At 40.5% G+C, this 16,990-nt stretch overlaps 3 protein-coding genes across 3 annotated transcripts; 1 reads left to right on the plus strand and 2 right to left on the minus strand.

Moving 5' to 3' along the window:
* On the minus strand, positions 12–7,280 carry LOC109708681. Its single transcript, XM_020230494.1, is given in 7 exon segments — positions 12–268; positions 271–1,366; positions 1,751–2,296; positions 5,011–5,120; positions 5,178–5,275; positions 5,379–6,562; positions 6,796–7,280. Coding segments are annotated over 7 exon segments (3,456 nt in total). The 5' UTR covers positions 7,090–7,280; the 3' UTR covers positions 12–140.
* On the minus strand, positions 7,836–13,811 carry LOC109708411 (aldehyde dehydrogenase 22A1). The gene is made up of 14 exons (XM_020230139.1): positions 13,584–13,811; positions 13,443–13,486; positions 12,977–13,078; positions 11,989–12,116; positions 11,669–11,791; positions 10,703–10,856; positions 10,338–10,441; positions 10,161–10,239; positions 9,914–10,009; positions 9,678–9,815; positions 9,175–9,390; positions 8,895–9,086; positions 8,436–8,579; positions 7,836–8,356 (listed from the first exon to the last, which is right to left on the minus strand). The coding sequence occupies exons 1-14, from the start codon at positions 13,693–13,695 to the stop codon at positions 8,201–8,203; spliced, it is 1,788 nt and encodes a 595-aa protein (XP_020085728.1). The 5' UTR covers positions 13,696–13,811; the 3' UTR covers positions 7,836–8,200.
* On the plus strand, positions 14,723–15,639 carry LOC109708415. Its single transcript, XM_020230142.1, has 2 exons — positions 14,723–14,959; positions 15,037–15,639. The coding sequence occupies exons 1-2, from the start codon at positions 14,759–14,761 to the stop codon at positions 15,370–15,372; spliced, it is 537 nt and encodes a 178-aa protein (XP_020085731.1). The 5' UTR covers positions 14,723–14,758; the 3' UTR covers positions 15,373–15,639.

Genomic DNA, 16,990 nt, shown 5'->3' on the forward strand with positions numbered 1-16,990 from the left:
AGTTACATATATTTCCCAAAAGCACCAAAGCAATTAACATGAAATTTTCTCATACGAAACATTTCATTTCAACATATTATCATGGTAGAAAATTTTAAGTAGGATAAGAAACATTTCGTTGCTTGATAGCAAAAACAAAATTATGATCCTCGCTTACACACCCTTTCAAGTAACTTTTCTGCTTTAGAACTCACTACAATATTATCTTCTTTCATCCTTCTACTGAGCGAAGAATTTGTCTTACAGCCAGCCGCGTAAGTTCGGAAGAATCGACGCTGCCTGACCTCTTCAAGCATTTCAAGAATTTCTCGGCCCCCTCGGCATCCTTCGCCTCCTCGAAGCATGACAAGTACTTGTTCACTTTCTCATTATCCAATTTCCATTCATCCCCCTTCGCAAGTGAAATCGCCATCTCGAGCCACTTCAGAGCCGGCCCCGTTTCACTCCTCTTCAAGTAGTGATCGATGAACAGCTCGCACGTCCTGAAGTCGAACACCGCGCCCTTCTCAGAAGCCCTTGCCCAAATGGCCTCTGCTTCTTCAGTCGAATCGCCCCTCAAAAAAGCTCCTATCATCAAATTCGTCAACTTCACATCATGAGTTACATAGATTGATTCCCATTCCTTATAAATCTCCTTCATCCCCTCAGCATCATCGAGCTTATTCAGAGCTTGGAGCATGATGAGATAGCCTGTGTTAGTGATCTTTGTGAATTGAGCCTTCAGAGAGCTCCATACTCTATTCACCTCTCCTAGATTACCAGTTCCTGCATACAAACTCATAAGAAAGTGAAACGGCTCTCGTTCGCGAGAACCAATAAGCCCTTCGAGCTTCTTGAGAGCAGCTTCAGCTTTCGACAGGAGCCCGGACGATATATAAATGCCCGCGAGCGTACTATAAGCGCTCCAATGAAGAGTAACACTCTCTTCCTCTTCCATCTCGTTTATAACTCCTTCGACGCTCGCGATATCGTCCGCCGAAGCATAACTCGTCATTAAAATACAACACGTGAGGTTATCCGGGGCGATGTTCTTTGCCTTCATCGCTTGGAATTGGCCCAGCACCTTCTCGGGATGCCCTAGTTTCGTGTAAAGGGACATCAGGTTGTTGTGGACCAAAGTGCTCGAAGCCAAGCTAAGCTCATCCATCTTCCGGTACAGGGATGTAGCTTTTTCCTCCATTTTCGCCGTGCAGTAACAGTTTAAAAGGGCTCCGTAGGTTCTCGCGTTCTTGGCGGCCTCCGGGAGGGCCGAAAAGTATTCTTCAGCCGATTCGATGCCTCGGACCTTGTAGATTAGATCGAGCCGAATTGCGTGGTTGGTGTAAGACATGTTCATGCCTCTCGTTTTGACCATCCAATCCATTAACTGTCGAAAGATATTGATTACTAGTAAGAATTGAGTAATCCACAGAGTAAAATGGAAGATGAACTAATGACCTGCGTTCATGGAATTTATCATTGCATATAAAGAGGCTTAGCATAATACATAAAGGGCCCTTTTGGAGATGTAGTGAATATTGTTTGAACGTAAATAACGAAAAAAGGGGCTCGTTTTTGGTGATAAACATAATAATGTACTATCCACCACCATTCAAAATTTAATTTTGAGCGCTTAAAACACATCAAATAAACCAACATTTATGCGATCACCGATCTCAAGCTCAAAGAGGCATTATTTTGGGGGGGAGGAAAAAGAAAATTTGGAGCTCACTCGGGAGCAAGATAGGGAGAAGAAGGGGAGGAGGTGGACCTCAAGGGCGTGCGTATGGCGCTTATACTTGCGGAGCTCCTTGACGTACTTCATGAGCTCCACGGCCCTCACCGATCGCCCCTCCCTCACCCACTTGTTTAGGGTTTTCGCTACGCTCCCCTCCGGCGCCCCGCCCAGCGCCGATAATCGCCGGTAAAGCGGCTTCGAATCCGCCGCCGCCGCCGTCGCCTCCTTCTTCGCCGTCTCCGGCTCCGCCTCCGCCGCCGCGGTGGAGAGCCCTCTGGCAGGAGCTATGCCCCGGAAAGGGAGGGGGAGGAGGAGGCGGAGGAGAATAGGGTTCTTCGCCATGCGCGAACGGGTTCTTCTTGTTCCTCGACGAGCGATTAGGGTTAGGGTTTTAAATGGGAAACGGGCACGGAGGGGTGGTGTTTTGCCCTGGGACTTGATGTCAATGGAATCGGGAAACAGAAGACGTCGACGAAACATCTCACTCCGCCGACTCTGAGTTCTTAGCCTACTGAGCTTATTTCTAGTTGAATACGGTGCCGAAACATGAACTACCGCCGACTTCAAACGGCTTTCATTAAATTATGCGCTATACTAACTATATCACAGCGTACATAGATCATTTGACATTTCTTATTCATTTTGAATAAAACAGAAATAGAAGTGAAAAGAAGTCACATCTTAAATTGAGAGAATCCAGCTTAATTTAAAGATTAAAATACATGAAGCTCCTTCCTAAATGTCATGATTTTCAAGCCCCCCAGAAAAAATATGATTACAGTAAAATTATTATAGCTTGAGGGAGTAGTATAGCTTTTTAGAATACTAACGAAGATTTCTCCCGCAAACTACAGCTGAATATGTGAAGAAGATGAATAATCAAACTAACAAATATGATCAATTTTGACAAGAATAACAGCACAGTGCTGTTGCTCCCTGAGCACAAGCTAGATAAGATCTTAATACAATCTCTTTTCTCTCTAGCAACCATAGCAGTACTTGCTCTTCGCAACAATACGCTTGATCATAAACTTTATCATCAACTTATTTAGCAAGGATTAAGATTATGCAACTCCGCTTGCATATCTAACTATTTCTGAAGCTCAGCAATTTTTTCCTCTTTCTCCTGACGAAATTATTGCCAAATTCAAGCATACACAGAAACAACCATTTCACCAGCCATCTCGTAAAAAATCGCATCAACTTTTGTTCTCAGTAACCTGATCATAAAGGCTATTCTTGTGCTTGAAGGATTTGAAGAATTCAAAACATAATAAATAGATATTCCAAGAATAAAGGAAAGAGCTTAAAAAAAAAAAAAAAAAAAGGCAAGGCACTGGGCCCATTAAAGATTAATGGGCTACTCTTCAGCTACGGCCCGTTTCACACCACGATTTGGGCCCAAATTGGGCCGTATCCAGTGCAAAAGTCGACTCGCTTATTGGGCCGGGCCATGTTTCCATGGGCCGTTCGTTTGTGTGAGTCTGGTCACCTCCCGTGAGCTCACTCTCGAACAAAATCGTCGTGTTCGCTGCAAAATAAATTTATTGGTGGATTGTTGCTCACTGAACTTCTAGACTATTATCACTGTGCGGTGAGCGTATCGCGACCACATGGTGCGGTTAGTGCGTAATTCAAAATAGTCGTTTTAGTTTAAATTTTTTAAAAAAGTATGTTCATTTAAACCAGTTGTTTAGCTTGTAGTTTTTTTTAATCTACATCAGTATATAATTTTAAAATTATATCTTTTTTTTCTAAGGATTAAATAATGGTATACTCTTTTCAAGTTTAAAAGTAACTTATATATGTTTCTATATTTTCAATTTTAAAGTTTAAAGCTTAAATAGTTCTCCAAATAAATTCAAAGCCTTTACATAATTATGCAAATAAATAAACAAATAAATAAACTAAAAATGTAAGGTACCGGGCCCTTAAAGTGTACTGGGCCCGTCTATAGATGCATGCCCATAGTTCACCTATTTGGGCTTATGGGCCTTAGCTATTTGGGCTTATTGGGCTTCTTAGGCCTTAGCTATTTGGGCTTATTTGGGCTTATGGGCCTTATTTGGGCTTATTGGCCCACGGGCTTATTGGGCCAGGCCACATGTTAATGGGTAGCTAAAAGCGGTGGTTTTGCGAGTCTAGTCACCTCCCGTGAGCTCACCCGTTATGCAAAATCGACTCGTGCGCCGCAAAATAAATTTTTTGGTGGATTTTTTGCCTGTAGAGTTTGGATGTTACGCTTACGGGGCGGTGACCGTACCGCGACATAGCAACGCGGTACGGTTAACTGACGATTAATTAATCCAAAACAGTCATTTTAATTTTATTCTTTTAAAGAAAAATAAAAATTAGTGTGTTAATTTAAATCAACCCTTTATCTTAAATTTTGTATTTTTTACTATATGATTTTTTAAAGGGTTAAATATTATACTCTTATTTTATTTTAAAAATAATTTTTATATATTTCTAAATTTTGTTAACCTGTATTCCCCTCTAAAGTCTAAACTTGTAATACTAGATTTTCGTTAATTTTTATTAAATCTTCTTTTTCCTCTCTCCTCTTCTCTTATAATTCTTTAATAATTCTCTTAGCCTTTAATCTCATCTGCTAAAAAATCGTCCCCATTATCAAGGGGAGTATATGGTGTCAAATTATTATTATTTTTTGAGAGAGAGGTATTTGGGGAGAGGGCTTTTTAAGAATTTTGTTGGGATTTGAGGGTCAACGGAACCGGCAAAAAGAATTCGTCGTCGACGAGACATCTCACTCCGCCGACTTTTTGAGTTCTTGGCCTAATGACCTTATTCCTATTTGAATACGGCGACGATACATTTACCACCGCCGATTTCAAACAGTTTACACCATACAATATACTAGCTGTATCATATACATTAACTTGCATAGTATAAACCAAGATATTCATGCCCAAAGGAAGTGCCCACAAGTCATTTTATTTTACATTTCCCATTAAGTTTCAATCCAATATATAGTGAAAAAAGTGGAAAGAAGTCATATCTTAATTTTTAAGGCTCCATAAAAGTATTTTGTAACAGTGAAATTATTATAGATTAGGGGAGTTGAATACAGCAGCTTTTTAGAATATCCACAGCTAAATATGTGAAGTAGACGAATCTTCAAACTCTCAAATGTGATCAATTTTGAGCAAGAATAACAGCACAGCTCAAGAGGTTTCCTACAAGCTAGATAAGATCTTAATACAGTTTCCATCTATCTTAATACAATCTCTTTTCTCTCTAGCAGCCATAGCAGTAGTATACCATCAACTTACTCCGCAAGCATTAAAATTAAGCGATTCTGCTTGTACATCTGACTGTTTATGAAGCTCAGCAATTTGAACATCTGACTGTTTATGAAGCTCAGCAATTTCTTCCTCTTCGTCTGGAGAAATTATTGCCAAAATCAAGCATACACGGAAACAGCCATTTCATCACCAACCCAACTCGCAAAAATTTGAATCAGTTTCGTTCTCAGTTGCCAGATCATAAAGGCTATTACTGTGGTCGAAGGATTTGAAGAAACCAGATATAATTCTGCTACAAAACCGAATGATTTTCAATCTCTTGGCATTGAATTCAGGATGAAAGGTAACAAATTGTGAATTACGACGTAGGATCTCTGCTTTTTTATTTTCCTTATCAACTGATTATGGCTCTTTTTACAGATTCAAATGCTTCAGATCTCAGCTCGATCCCATCGTCCTTGATCCGGACCAATGACTCGTAAGCTTCTTCGTCGAGACAATTTTGCTTTTTCAAGCTCTCACAGAATGACTCCAGCAGATCTGTATCCTTTGATTCCTCAAAGAATCTGAAAAATTTATCGACAATCTCCTTCGTTGGCTTCCTCTCATTTTTCTTCACCCCTTCAATTCCAGCTTCGAAGCACTCCAGCGCCAAATCTATTTGATGATTCTTCAAGTAATAGTCCACAAATAAATTAAAAGTCCGCAAGTCGGCATAACCCTTGGAAACAGCTCTCTCACGAATATTTTCAGCATCTACCACCCGATCTTTCTTTAAATAAGCATCTATAACGAGATTCGCCACCCTCATATCGTAGATCTCGTAAGCTGATTCCCACTCCTCAAAACACTCCTTTAATGCATCGATACCATCTAGCTTACTGAAAGCCTGAAGCACAATCAAGTAGCTCGCGTTGGTGGGCCTTTTAAATGCTTCTCGATAACGCTTCCACACCCTTATAACCTCCGGTAAGTTTCCGGCACCAGCGTAAAGGCTTACGAGGTAGTGGAAAGGCATCCGGTCTCGCTTGTCCATAACTTGCTCGAGATTTTTCAGGGCCGCTTCAGCTTTCTCGTAAAGCCCTGCTGAATTATAATGGGCGGCGAGATTGCTATAAATGGACCAATCTAAGGCGACCTTACCCTCTTTCATCTCCCGCACAACTTTCTCGACTGACTCAATGTCGTTCACCGCAGCATAGCTTCTCATTAATATGCAGTACGAGAAGTTGTCAGGGGAGACGGAATTCGCCTTCATTTCTCGGAATAATTCGGGGATTTTCTCAGGCTGCTCCAGTTTCATGTGGAGGGTCATCAGAACGTTGTGGATGAGAGTAGTGGAAGTGAAGTTCAGTTCCTTCATCTTCTCGTAGAGCGAAATGGCTTTCTCCGCCAGTTTCAGCTCAGCATAGCTGTTCAGCAAAGCGCAGTAGGTTTGTTGGTTCTTGGCCGTGTCCGGAAGGCTCGAGAAGTAACTCTCCGCAGAGTCTAATCCCTTCACTTTCGATATAAGATCGAGGCGTGTTGCGTGGTTTCCTGGAGACAATTCCATGCCTCTAGATTCCATCCAATCCATCAGCTGTAGTAATTGTATGTATGTATAACAATAAGAAGAGAAAATTTAAGCGAATAGCAAGCGATTCTAAGAAAGACACATACGAAAGCCAGTTTGTTTTGATGCAGAACAATGCATTCGTAATTGAAGAAGCGCGATGAATTGATCTCGTCCAAAATATGTCATTTGTGCATGATGATGATATGAAATGAGGAAGCGAGAGTAGAGAGGGTTTTCCCCTTTGCCCTTTAGATTACCTCGAGGGCGTGCTTGTGCTTCTTGTACCTCCGGAGCGCCTTGACGTAGCCGATGAGCTCGGGTTTGGACACCGCCTTCTTCTCCCTCACCCACCCGTTCAGCGTCTCCGCCGCGCTCGCCGACGGGTCCGCCCCCAGCGCCGACAACCGCCGGTATAGCGCCTTCCCTTTCGCCGCCGACGCCGACGCCGACGCCGCCGCCGCTGCTCCAGCCTCCTCCTCCGCCGCCGCCGTGCATAGCCTCCTCGCTAGGGTTATACCGCACGAAATCGCCCGCGCCGCAACCCTCGCCATGATCGCGCGCGCGCGCTCTCTCTCTCTCTCGTTACAAGTGGATTAGGGGTTAGGGTTTATAGGGCTTCTTTTGCACGTTAGGCCCTCGAATAGTTTCAGACCGTATCGAAGTGCGAAAGCGAAATCGGCGATGGTTTCGTAAAAACCGCCGACTTCACGGACTGAATTTGTACTCGCTAGTTGCGGTGTGGCGCGATTTAGATTGAGAATCAAGAAGTTAAAAGGATTTTAATTTCGATGAGAAAAATGTGCTTATTTTTAATGAACTTCATTTTCTCCATCCAAGGGTCCGAAACATCGCTGCTACGAAAGGTTCACTATTTAATTTTGATGGTACAACTCCTTACAGAAGCATCTACATAGTTGGTAAGAAATGGACAGTTTCGCTGAGACACCTCCACCTCCAAATTTCAGAATAGTCTAATATAATATAAAATATATAATAAAACAATTTTTTGTGATTCAGTTACAATATTTTAGATAGTTGTTAAGTCTAAAACATTCAAAAAAATTAAACATATTAGAACTAGAATAGTTGTAAAATAAGTCACCCTCCTAAAAAGGGGGACCCCAAGTTCGGCATTGTTCAGCACCATTATCGGCACAGCAAATCACTCCGGAATGAGAAGCTGTGTGACATACGGATTAAGGGAGAAAATATACAACTTCCAAGAAGATTCAAGGGCGAAAAAAAACAAAAAAGATCTGGAATCAGAACCAGAGAAATGCACATCTTGGTCAATACCTCGTTCAAATATAGCCGAGAGGCACCAGAATGGAAAACTAATTGACCGCATAACACGAGTGTTAATAATAGCATCTACATTCACCAACCATGTACATTCATTAATCAAGTATATTCGCCAACTAGTAAATAAAGACGAGTTTCTCTAGCACATCCAAATTTACTACAGAGAGATTTTCTCAACATTCAATCTATGAAGAAAAACAGCCACATATGGAACCATTCCTCCCTTTTTATCAAAAAGGTGATAAGCACGAAGGCCTTACCTTACATGGGGATACAGCCTATTTACCCCTGATTGGAGAGAATTTGGTTACCAGAAAACAAAGTTGCAGGTGCGGATGATATCGGCTTACACTCATTGGCTCATCGTGTTTTCTTCACAGTGTTAGTCGTAGAATTCTGCTCCGAGAGGATCTTTAATACATTGACCAAGGACCGCAGCCTGTCCCACACGCTCAGTCCGTAGAGAGTTTCTACGAGTGATTCCTGGAACTCAAAGCCGTTCTCTGCAACAGGGTACTGCATAATAAAAAAGAACAATAAACTAGTGAAATTTATACTTTTCTTGATTGGAGAAGGTGGTTAGCTAGTGGCAGACCTGGATAGGTTTAGGGATCTTGGTTTTAATGTATGGCCACCATCTGTCCTCGACCACTGCCTTCACGAGACAGCACGCACGCAAACCTTCTACACCAGCGAATCTACCAAATCCACTATGCTTTACACCACCAAAGGGTAAAGACTACAATTGAAAAAGGAAAGATAGTAGTCAGAACCTGTGTCTAATTGATCTTTTGATCAGAGCAAGCAGCTGTTTGAATGTCAGAACATGCTGCATGGGGATAACTTGCGTTGGTTGAGGATTTGGTAAATATAACATAAGAGTATGAGTTTAATTCTTTCCAAGGCCCTAGTAACCCTTGTTCCTCTAGCTCATTTTCAGACATCTTTTCCAGGCCAACAAATAATTCTTGAGTAAACAGCAGGTATACCAAATAAGTTGTTTTGGCATCCAAACAGGACCTGAGAGATACCGAATAAGTCATCTTTTAGCTACCTGACACATGTACGTTGAAGCAAAATCATTGATCGCTGCAAACCCACAATGAACTTGGGAAGCTATTTTTATTGCACGTCTCTGGTTGCCCGAAAACACAGCACAACCAAGTCCATATTTGGAGTCATTTGCGAGCTCGATAGCCTCTTCATCTGTGCTAAATTTCATTATTGGGATGATCGGTCCAAAAGCCTGTTATGCCAATCAAACTTCATTAACCTATTTGTCAATAAAAGAAAAGAAGAAGAATTCCAAAAAGCCTAAGTGACTCCACAGATACCTCCTCTTGCATCAGCTTCATGGTGTGGTCAACATTTACAATGACAGTCGGAGTAAAGTATTGATCAACTGCGTCTTCCCCCAAATTGCCAAAATGCCCTCTACCTACGATTTCCGCTCCTTTTTCCAATGCATCATCCACGAGATTTTGAAGCTTTTCAACATGTTCTTGTATACATATTGCACCCATATCGTATTTTCCAGCCAACGGAGGACCCTACAGGATCAAAGTCCAAGGCAAAATTATTAGACAGTGTACATAGTTTCACTTTATGACACAAATCGTATCTCCTTTAAAGTTGAAACAAAAAACACTATTGATAAAATGGCATTATGACAAAGCAAAATGAATATCCTCAGTCAGTTATTTACACAAATAACTAGAAAAATATCAAATTCCTATTTTTACTCCCTTTTCTGTCCTTACATGTAAGCTTTTACAAAGTATGTCTCCTATAACTATGTTCATGTCAAAAGAAAATAGACAAGAATAAACTAACTTACGACAGTTATCGATTTAACAAGTTTGACTATCTGAGCGACAAAGGTAGGATAAATGTCTTTGTGAACATAGAATCTTTCAGCACCAGCACAATTCTGCCCGCTAGATTGTAGAGCAGCTCTAATGGCAACTTGCACAACCTTAAAAATAGGAAACAAAAAATAATAAGTGAATATACTGAAAACACATAAAGGGCATAGAATTTTTAAATAACAATGCAATCAAAAGATGTACATACATTAGGTAGGTCTACATCTTCACAGACAATGAATGCATCCTTTCCACCAAGCTCAAGAGTGACAGGTATCAAGGTTTCTGAGGCCTTTTGCATGATCTACAGCAAGTACCCCCCAACAGAATATGAAGTAATACAAAATGGATGAGAACAAGATAAAGATTTCAATAATTTTGGCATAATTAACACCGGGGATCGATAAAAAACATGCAAAAGAGATAAGCAACAATAAGGCACAAAATACAACTACCATTTTTCCCACACCAGGTGATCCAACAAAAATAATTTTGTCCACAGAAGACACAAGAGCTTGTCCCGTTTCGGCAAATCTGAAAGAAGCACAGAACTGCAATATTAATATGACATCACCTGAAAAAGCACTGCAGCGCAAATACAAAATTTTGGAAAAACAGTTTATATCGTTTACCCTGTTATTATATGGACAAGGTTATCCGGAGCTCCTACAGCAGCAAGAGCTGCTTGAATGATTCGGTAGTAAAAGCATCCAGACCAACTTGCATGCTCTGAAACCTATAAATTAACACTATTTTAAATGCAAGGAAACTAGATGTTCAACAAGAGAAGAATAAGGAACTGATGATTAAGGACAAATAGCATGCCCATTCAGTCAATAAACACAATTCCATGTGCACTTGTCATCTAAGTACGAGCTGTAGATGACCGACAAATAAATAAAATTGGACTACTTGTTATAGCAATGTGTGCTTCCAACAGATTCAAAGAAGTGCTTGAAAAAAGGGGAGAAAAAAACCAAAAAAGGCCAAACTCTACCTTTATTACTGCAGCATTTCCAGAGAAAACTGCAGCCAGCACAGGATTAAAGACATTGTGAAAAGGATAGTTCCAAGAAACTATTGCACCAATCACTCCTAGAGGATAGAATTCCACCTTTGACCTCTTGTGCAGCATTGAACGCCCAGAGGATCTGGAAAAAGTCAAGTCTCAATACATAAGTACATAAAAGAACAGGCACATAGATCTGCATTCCATGCTATTTTACAAATACAAATTTACATCAAAAGGCACTATTAACAGTGACGAAACATTTTGCATCTACATGATGCAACCTTTCGATTCTCTATGGCATGAAAAGATAAATAAAATAATTAGAAAAGGATGGAAGGTTTTAGAAAGGGAACTAGTAGCAGTTAAAAATAGGCAGAATGAATTCTCTCTCAAAAAAAAAAAGGCAGAATGAAGTCCAGTTAGAAGAGGCACAAACAGATTAATGGTTTTTTGATTTCCTATTTGCAGAACATGGCTTTCTAAGTGATTTCACTGTGTGAGAATGTCTTGAGCCACTTCAAAACAATCTTGGTAGTAAGAACTGTTGGCAGCAATTTCCATTTATGGCAACAGGATTATCATTAGAGAGTTGAAAGATGGGGAAAAAAAAAAAGGAAATTGCAAAGTTGCATGCATTCCACTTGGTTTTCCCTTTCTGAAAAGAATATAGGGCATCTAAATAACCATTAGTAGCATATAACAGCTAACTCCTACAAGTTTAAAAACAAAATACAAGTTTCCTCTAGAAGGAAAATTTTCTGTCATTCGGAAATCTCTAGGAATAGCTGACTTTAGCATCAGGTCAATAAATAATTCACCACCTAATTCCTTAGACCCCAATGTGGCAAGCAAGTGATGCTCTAGGCTGATCATTTCTAATCTTGGAAGAAAGGAAAAGGAAGTTTTTTAAATGTAGTTCATTAGATTGTAATTCAATTCTTAAAATCAAACCTGTATTCAGGCTTTAGCCACTTCTCACCCTCATCCAGAAGCCAAGTGATCTTCTCACACGTTGTCATTATCTCTCCCAGTGATGCATCAACCATCGTTTTTCCAGTGTCCCTAGAAGATACCCTATTTGAAAGGAACAATAATCAGCTGTCACAGGTTTGGCATAGATACATGGCATTAATCTACTAGACGAAGTTCAAATTGATAACGTGGGAAGGAAAATTTAAAGGTCCTGATAGAGATCTGTATAGACGAGTCAAATGGTACCAAAACTTCCACCAAAAAAATACAGAAATCGGCATTGAGATTGAGGTGTTTACTCGCATATAAGCTCTTGATGCTCAATTATGTACTTGAGCAGGATTCGCAAAAATTGGCGCCTTTGTTTGAAGCTACTCTTTGCCCATATCTTTTGTGCCTTCCTGGCTTGAGCCACATGCTCCTTAACCTGAAGCAGCATTGATAATAGATTAGGATATTGAAATATTTCACTAGGGAAGTTCCATAGAACATTGTAATTTCAAGTATTTTTATGGACAAAGAAGATTATTGAGCGACATTTACATCTGAAAATGAACAACTGTAATGGGAACATACCCTTCTGTAAGAAGGTATAAAAGCATGCAGTTCACTTATTTCGAGCAGCATAAGGAGAAAAATGCACCCCCCCATGATTCAGAGGCCGAGACTCACCCCAACATCAATGGTATCGCTTTCATTAAGACTAAGGTATTCACTCAAAGATCATCATTCTGTCTCAAGCTTTATAGATGGAAATTCATTTTGTGATTTTGATAATTTGCAAAGATAGTTTACTAATATTGTGTTTTTGGATTACAAACAGTCCCACATAAGCTAAACGATACTGCGTAGTCTGTATGCATCTTATAAAAATCAAATGTTAGGGGATAGACATCCCCCAAATCACAAATAATTCATGGTGGTTTGCTAGCAAGTAATAAGCAAATAAAAGTTGTACAACTAACTACTCTAGTCCCAATAACCCAAATGATATATTGAACTCTACTAGTCGGTAAACATTTTGATGGAAAATGCTAGAAAATGTAGTTTGTAAAGATGAGAGGCGTGATAAGAATTAGGCCTCCAAATCAACAAACACACAACATAATGTATCCTGCAGATTTCCACATGCTATTCAAAATCCAAAGGCACGTGAAATTTAACAGATCTGGAGATGTACACCATAGCCCTGACTAGTCTAAGTATGATAGATAAAGCATAAAGCTTAATTTTATAACATCAAATATACATCAGATATATATGAGAGCAAGAGACAGCATCACCAACCTCTTCAGGAGTCAATGCAGGGAAATATCCTAAATACTTCATAGTTGCGGGCTCGTAGCACTGAACCTTGTCCGTTTGCATCGATCTCCCCCTTCTCGGTATCTGCAATGAATCGCGAAACAAATTGGTCACTTTAGCTCAAATCCATATATATATATATATATATATATTAAAAAAAAAAAGAACACAAATCAAAGGCAGCAAAATTATCATGGTCTAAAAGCTACATTGCCATCATTTACAGTTTCAGTGATCTCAACCTTCTATACGAGCTCAAAACAGTTCAAATCCTCCGCTCTTTCATTTTCACATGCATTTCCAGTTTCTACTACCAATTTTCCACCATCAAGAAACTTCAGTAACTAACAGGGAATGCTCAACGAAACACGAAAAGAGAAAAAGATAACAAGATCCAAACGCTAAACCCAAGAAATTACGCGTAGAAGGAGCATTTGGGAAAACTCACATAAATGTAGCTGTTCTCCTTGGTCTGGCTCCCATCCTCCACCACTGCCACGAATTCCATCACACAAAACCTCAACAAAATAGTTAAACAAAAGTAGCGTTCAATCAACGAATAGAAGCCTTTGATCCGTGAAATCGTTACCATCGGAAGCGTCGACCTCGATCGAAGGGACGCTGGGGGGTATGAGCATGAGCAGGAAGCGGCAGAGCCCGTAAGCGAGAGCGAGGACAAGCAATGGCCACCAAAACGCCATTGTCGGAGCTCGGATTTGGCGAAGGAGATGGGGATCAGAGTGAAAACCCTGGGATTTGGATTTTAGGTCGAAGTAGTGAGGAAGAAGAAGAAAAGAATGCCGGGCAATAGAGGAAGGCATATAATTTATGAAAAAGCGAGGGGTTAAATTGAAAAAAAGAAAAAGAAAAAAAGAAAAAAAAGCGATCACTGCTCACATGACGAAAAATATCTCACGACCTTTTTCACCCCTCGATTGTTATTGGCTGAACGTGCATAACCGTTGTTTCCAATCTTTAACCATTTTCCTTTTTTGATTATTATTATTTTTCAAAATTAAACTAACTTATTAATTAGTTAATTTAATTAATTTTCCAAACAGTATTAATTCCGAGAAAATTTTGCAGTTTCAGTATCAAATTATATTTGAAAAAAACAAGAGTAAATCAAATATATAACTTATAATAAAATTTTATTTCTTATTTAAAATCAACGTTCGAAAAGTAGGTTCAGTTTAATTAATTACTAACAAATAGCTATTAATTATCATGTTGTTGCCCTTAGCATGATAGCATTTTGCGTTATGTTGTCTTTATCCGTGAAGTGTCGGTCCAATCAGATCGGGCCCTAATATATTGGGCCGGGTATGAAAAATTAGTGGACCTAGGCCAATTTAGGCCCGTAACAATTGCACACACAACACTATGGGCCTTACATATGTGGGCCGAATTTGGAAAGTGGCATTAGTAGGCCTGGGCCTATCTTCAGAAGTCGGCAACGATTTCTCCGGCAATATCGTTGTAGGCCATCATTTTTGCCGACTTTTCGGTTAGTACATAGATTTATGTGATGCACCCGGTGTAGACAAAAAAATCGTCGTTCCCTATTGCCACGTGTCAAAGATAAAAATAACGGTCAACAGCAAAGGGCGGGGAAGTACCAATTCAACGGTACACTTACAAGGCCAACCGCGCCATTCGCCATATTTTTCTCTGTCACTATTACTTCTATAAAATCCGTCCTTTATCATTCCTTCCATTCTTCGTCAGGCCTCTCGATCTGTTCAAAAGATCAAACCCTCAAAAATGAGGCCGGCCGCCGTCCTCCTCGTGGTCGTCGGCGCCGCCGTTGCCTCCTCCCTCCTCCCCCTCGCCGCATCCGACTCCGCCGACGTCGCCTCCATCTGCTCCCGTACCCCGACCCCCGCCCTCTGCCTCTCCACCTCCCGGCGCTACGCCCACACCTTATCCGACCCCGTCGATGCCCACGCCGTGTTGTCCTTGCAGGTCGCCATTTGATAGTACACTTTAGTTCTTGAACTTTCACAAATATTGCACTTTGCTGTTTCTAACATTTAGGACAGGTGCGGGCGACGGTGAGGCGGACCAAGTCCGCAAAGCTCCGGGTGGCGCGTCTGGCGGATTCTGCCCTCATGGCGGTAAACCCCGCGGCAGTCGAGGCGCTCAGGTTCTGCGAGAACATGTACACCAACGCCCTGGACACCCTGGGCGCGGTGGCACGTGCTGCGGAGTTCCGCGACAAGGCCACGGCGAAGATCATGCTCACGCTGTCGCTGCAGAACTACGCGTCGTGCGACTACGGATTCAAGAAGATCGCCGCGGAGAACCCGATGGCGCGGTTCGACGCCTCGCTGACGAAGATGGGCAACAACTGCATTGCTATCAATGACATGATGTGATCCGTGTTTGGTGCTGGAGCTTAATTTGTTTCAAAGAAAAGAGAGGGAGGAGGTTAATGTTTATCACTGGAAATAAGTGGAGGGGTCTGTGAGGCAATTTGTTCTTGTTTTTGTTGTTGCTGTTGTTGTTGTTGTTCGTGTTTTTCTTTGTTTTTTCTGTCTTTTTTTTTTGTTTTTAAATTTGGTTTTATTTGATTTGTATCATTGCATGACAAGCATGCTTGTTGGGTTTTTTGGCTATCAAGTAGTGTTTTAAAAGAGTTTTAACGCGGCTAGTTTTTTTTTTTTTTTTTTTTTTTTTTTTTTTTTTTTTTTTTAAGAAATAGATAGCAAGCTATCTGCTTCATTCATTAAGCAAAATAAATTTAGCTTACAAAATGGAAGCAGCTGGGGCCTCCGAACCGAGCCAATGGAAAAAGAGAAAACGAGAAAAACCAGGTCTATGTGACCAAACAGGCAAGGGAAAACAAAATATACAAAGGGGAAACAAAGAGCAGAGCACGGGAGAGTATCAAAGTGTTTCGTTCTAGGCTTCGATCAAAACGGTGACACGTTTGAGTGCCCGGGAGACATTGAGAGGCACGTCGCGGAAGCAAATGTCGTTACGCTCCGTCCAGACAACCCACCAAATTGCCGCCAACTTGGTTAAAATTTTTGATCTCGTTACGACCTCAGGGACGTACGAGGTCTGAGTCCATAGCTGACGTACATCCCTCACATCCGAATCAGCAGCCACTAGTGCTCCTGCTTTAAAACGAAGATATCTGACGACGATACAGTCGTGAAATAGGTGGTCACAGGTTTCGGCTAGTAAGACACAGAACCTGCAGTGCTGATCCACAAGGCATCCTCGGCGAAGCAGTCTGTCTGCTGTGGGTAATCTCTTTCGAAGTAGAATCCAAATAAAAACTTTGTGCTTGAGCGGGATTTTGGCTAGTAACAGGTTTCGGCTAGTAACGCGGCTAGTAACAGGTTTTGAAGTAGAATCCAAATAAAAACTTTCGACGTAGAATCCAAACAGGTTTCGGCTAGTAACGCAGCTAGGTTGATGGCTAAATAATACTGGTTTCTTTTATTATTCTTTCTTTTAAACATGAATAAGACATCGAGTATACTAAGGCAGTGTTTGGTTAGGGAATAGGAATAGGAATAGGCTTTTATCCCCCTTTATACCCAAACGCTAATTTTTACTCGAGAATAGTAGTTCTCGGTTATCCCTACCAGCACCTCCATTTTCTATGTAAAACTATCTAAAATTGTTCTTATTCTCGGAAACAACTCAATTTTCATCCAAATACTATTTTTCTTATTCCCATATTTGTATATATTCCTGTAATAGCTAGTTCTTATTTATACCCAAACGAAACGGTACCTAAATGCTAGCATGTAATATAAAATATATATAGAGCCAGATACGAATTTTTTTTATAAATAATCATATCAATTTTTATAATTATAAAGATAATTTTTTTAAAAAAATAATTATAAAAATAGACCTCTAAATGCAGTGAATGATTCACCGCATTCATAACTCCTTTTTATAAGTAAAAAAAGAATAAAAACGGTGAACCATTCACCGCTTTTACCATTGTAGAAATATAGAAAGAAGTAAAAAAAA

Source organism: Ananas comosus, linkage group 4 (assembly GCF_001540865.1).
Source record: "Ananas comosus cultivar F153 linkage group 4, ASM154086v1, whole genome shotgun sequence".
NCBI lineage: Eukaryota > Viridiplantae > Streptophyta > Magnoliopsida > Poales > Bromeliaceae > Ananas > Ananas comosus.

Bases quoted from the DNA above. Each gene is read 5' to 3' on its own strand.
- LOC109708411 (XM_020230139.1), bottom strand. From the start codon at position 13,695: ATGGCGTTTTGGTGGCCATTGCTTGTCCTCGCTCTCGCTTACGGGCTC. The intron at 10,857-11,668 runs GTTTGATTTTAA...GACTTTTTCCAG, and splicing joins TGGCTAAAGCCTGAATACAG to ATCCTCTGGGCGTTCAATGC. The intron at 8,580-8,894 runs GTAGCTAAAAGA...TTTCAATTGTAG, and splicing joins CTTCAACGTACATGTGTCAG to TCTTTACCCTTTGGTGGTGT.
- LOC109708415 (XM_020230142.1), top strand. From the start codon at position 14,759: ATGAGGCCGGCCGCCGTCCTCCTCGTGGTCGTCGGCGCCGCCGTTGCC. The intron at 14,960-15,036 runs GTCGCCATTTGA...CATTTAGGACAG, and splicing joins ACGCCGTGTTGTCCTTGCAG to GTGCGGGCGACGGTGAGGCG.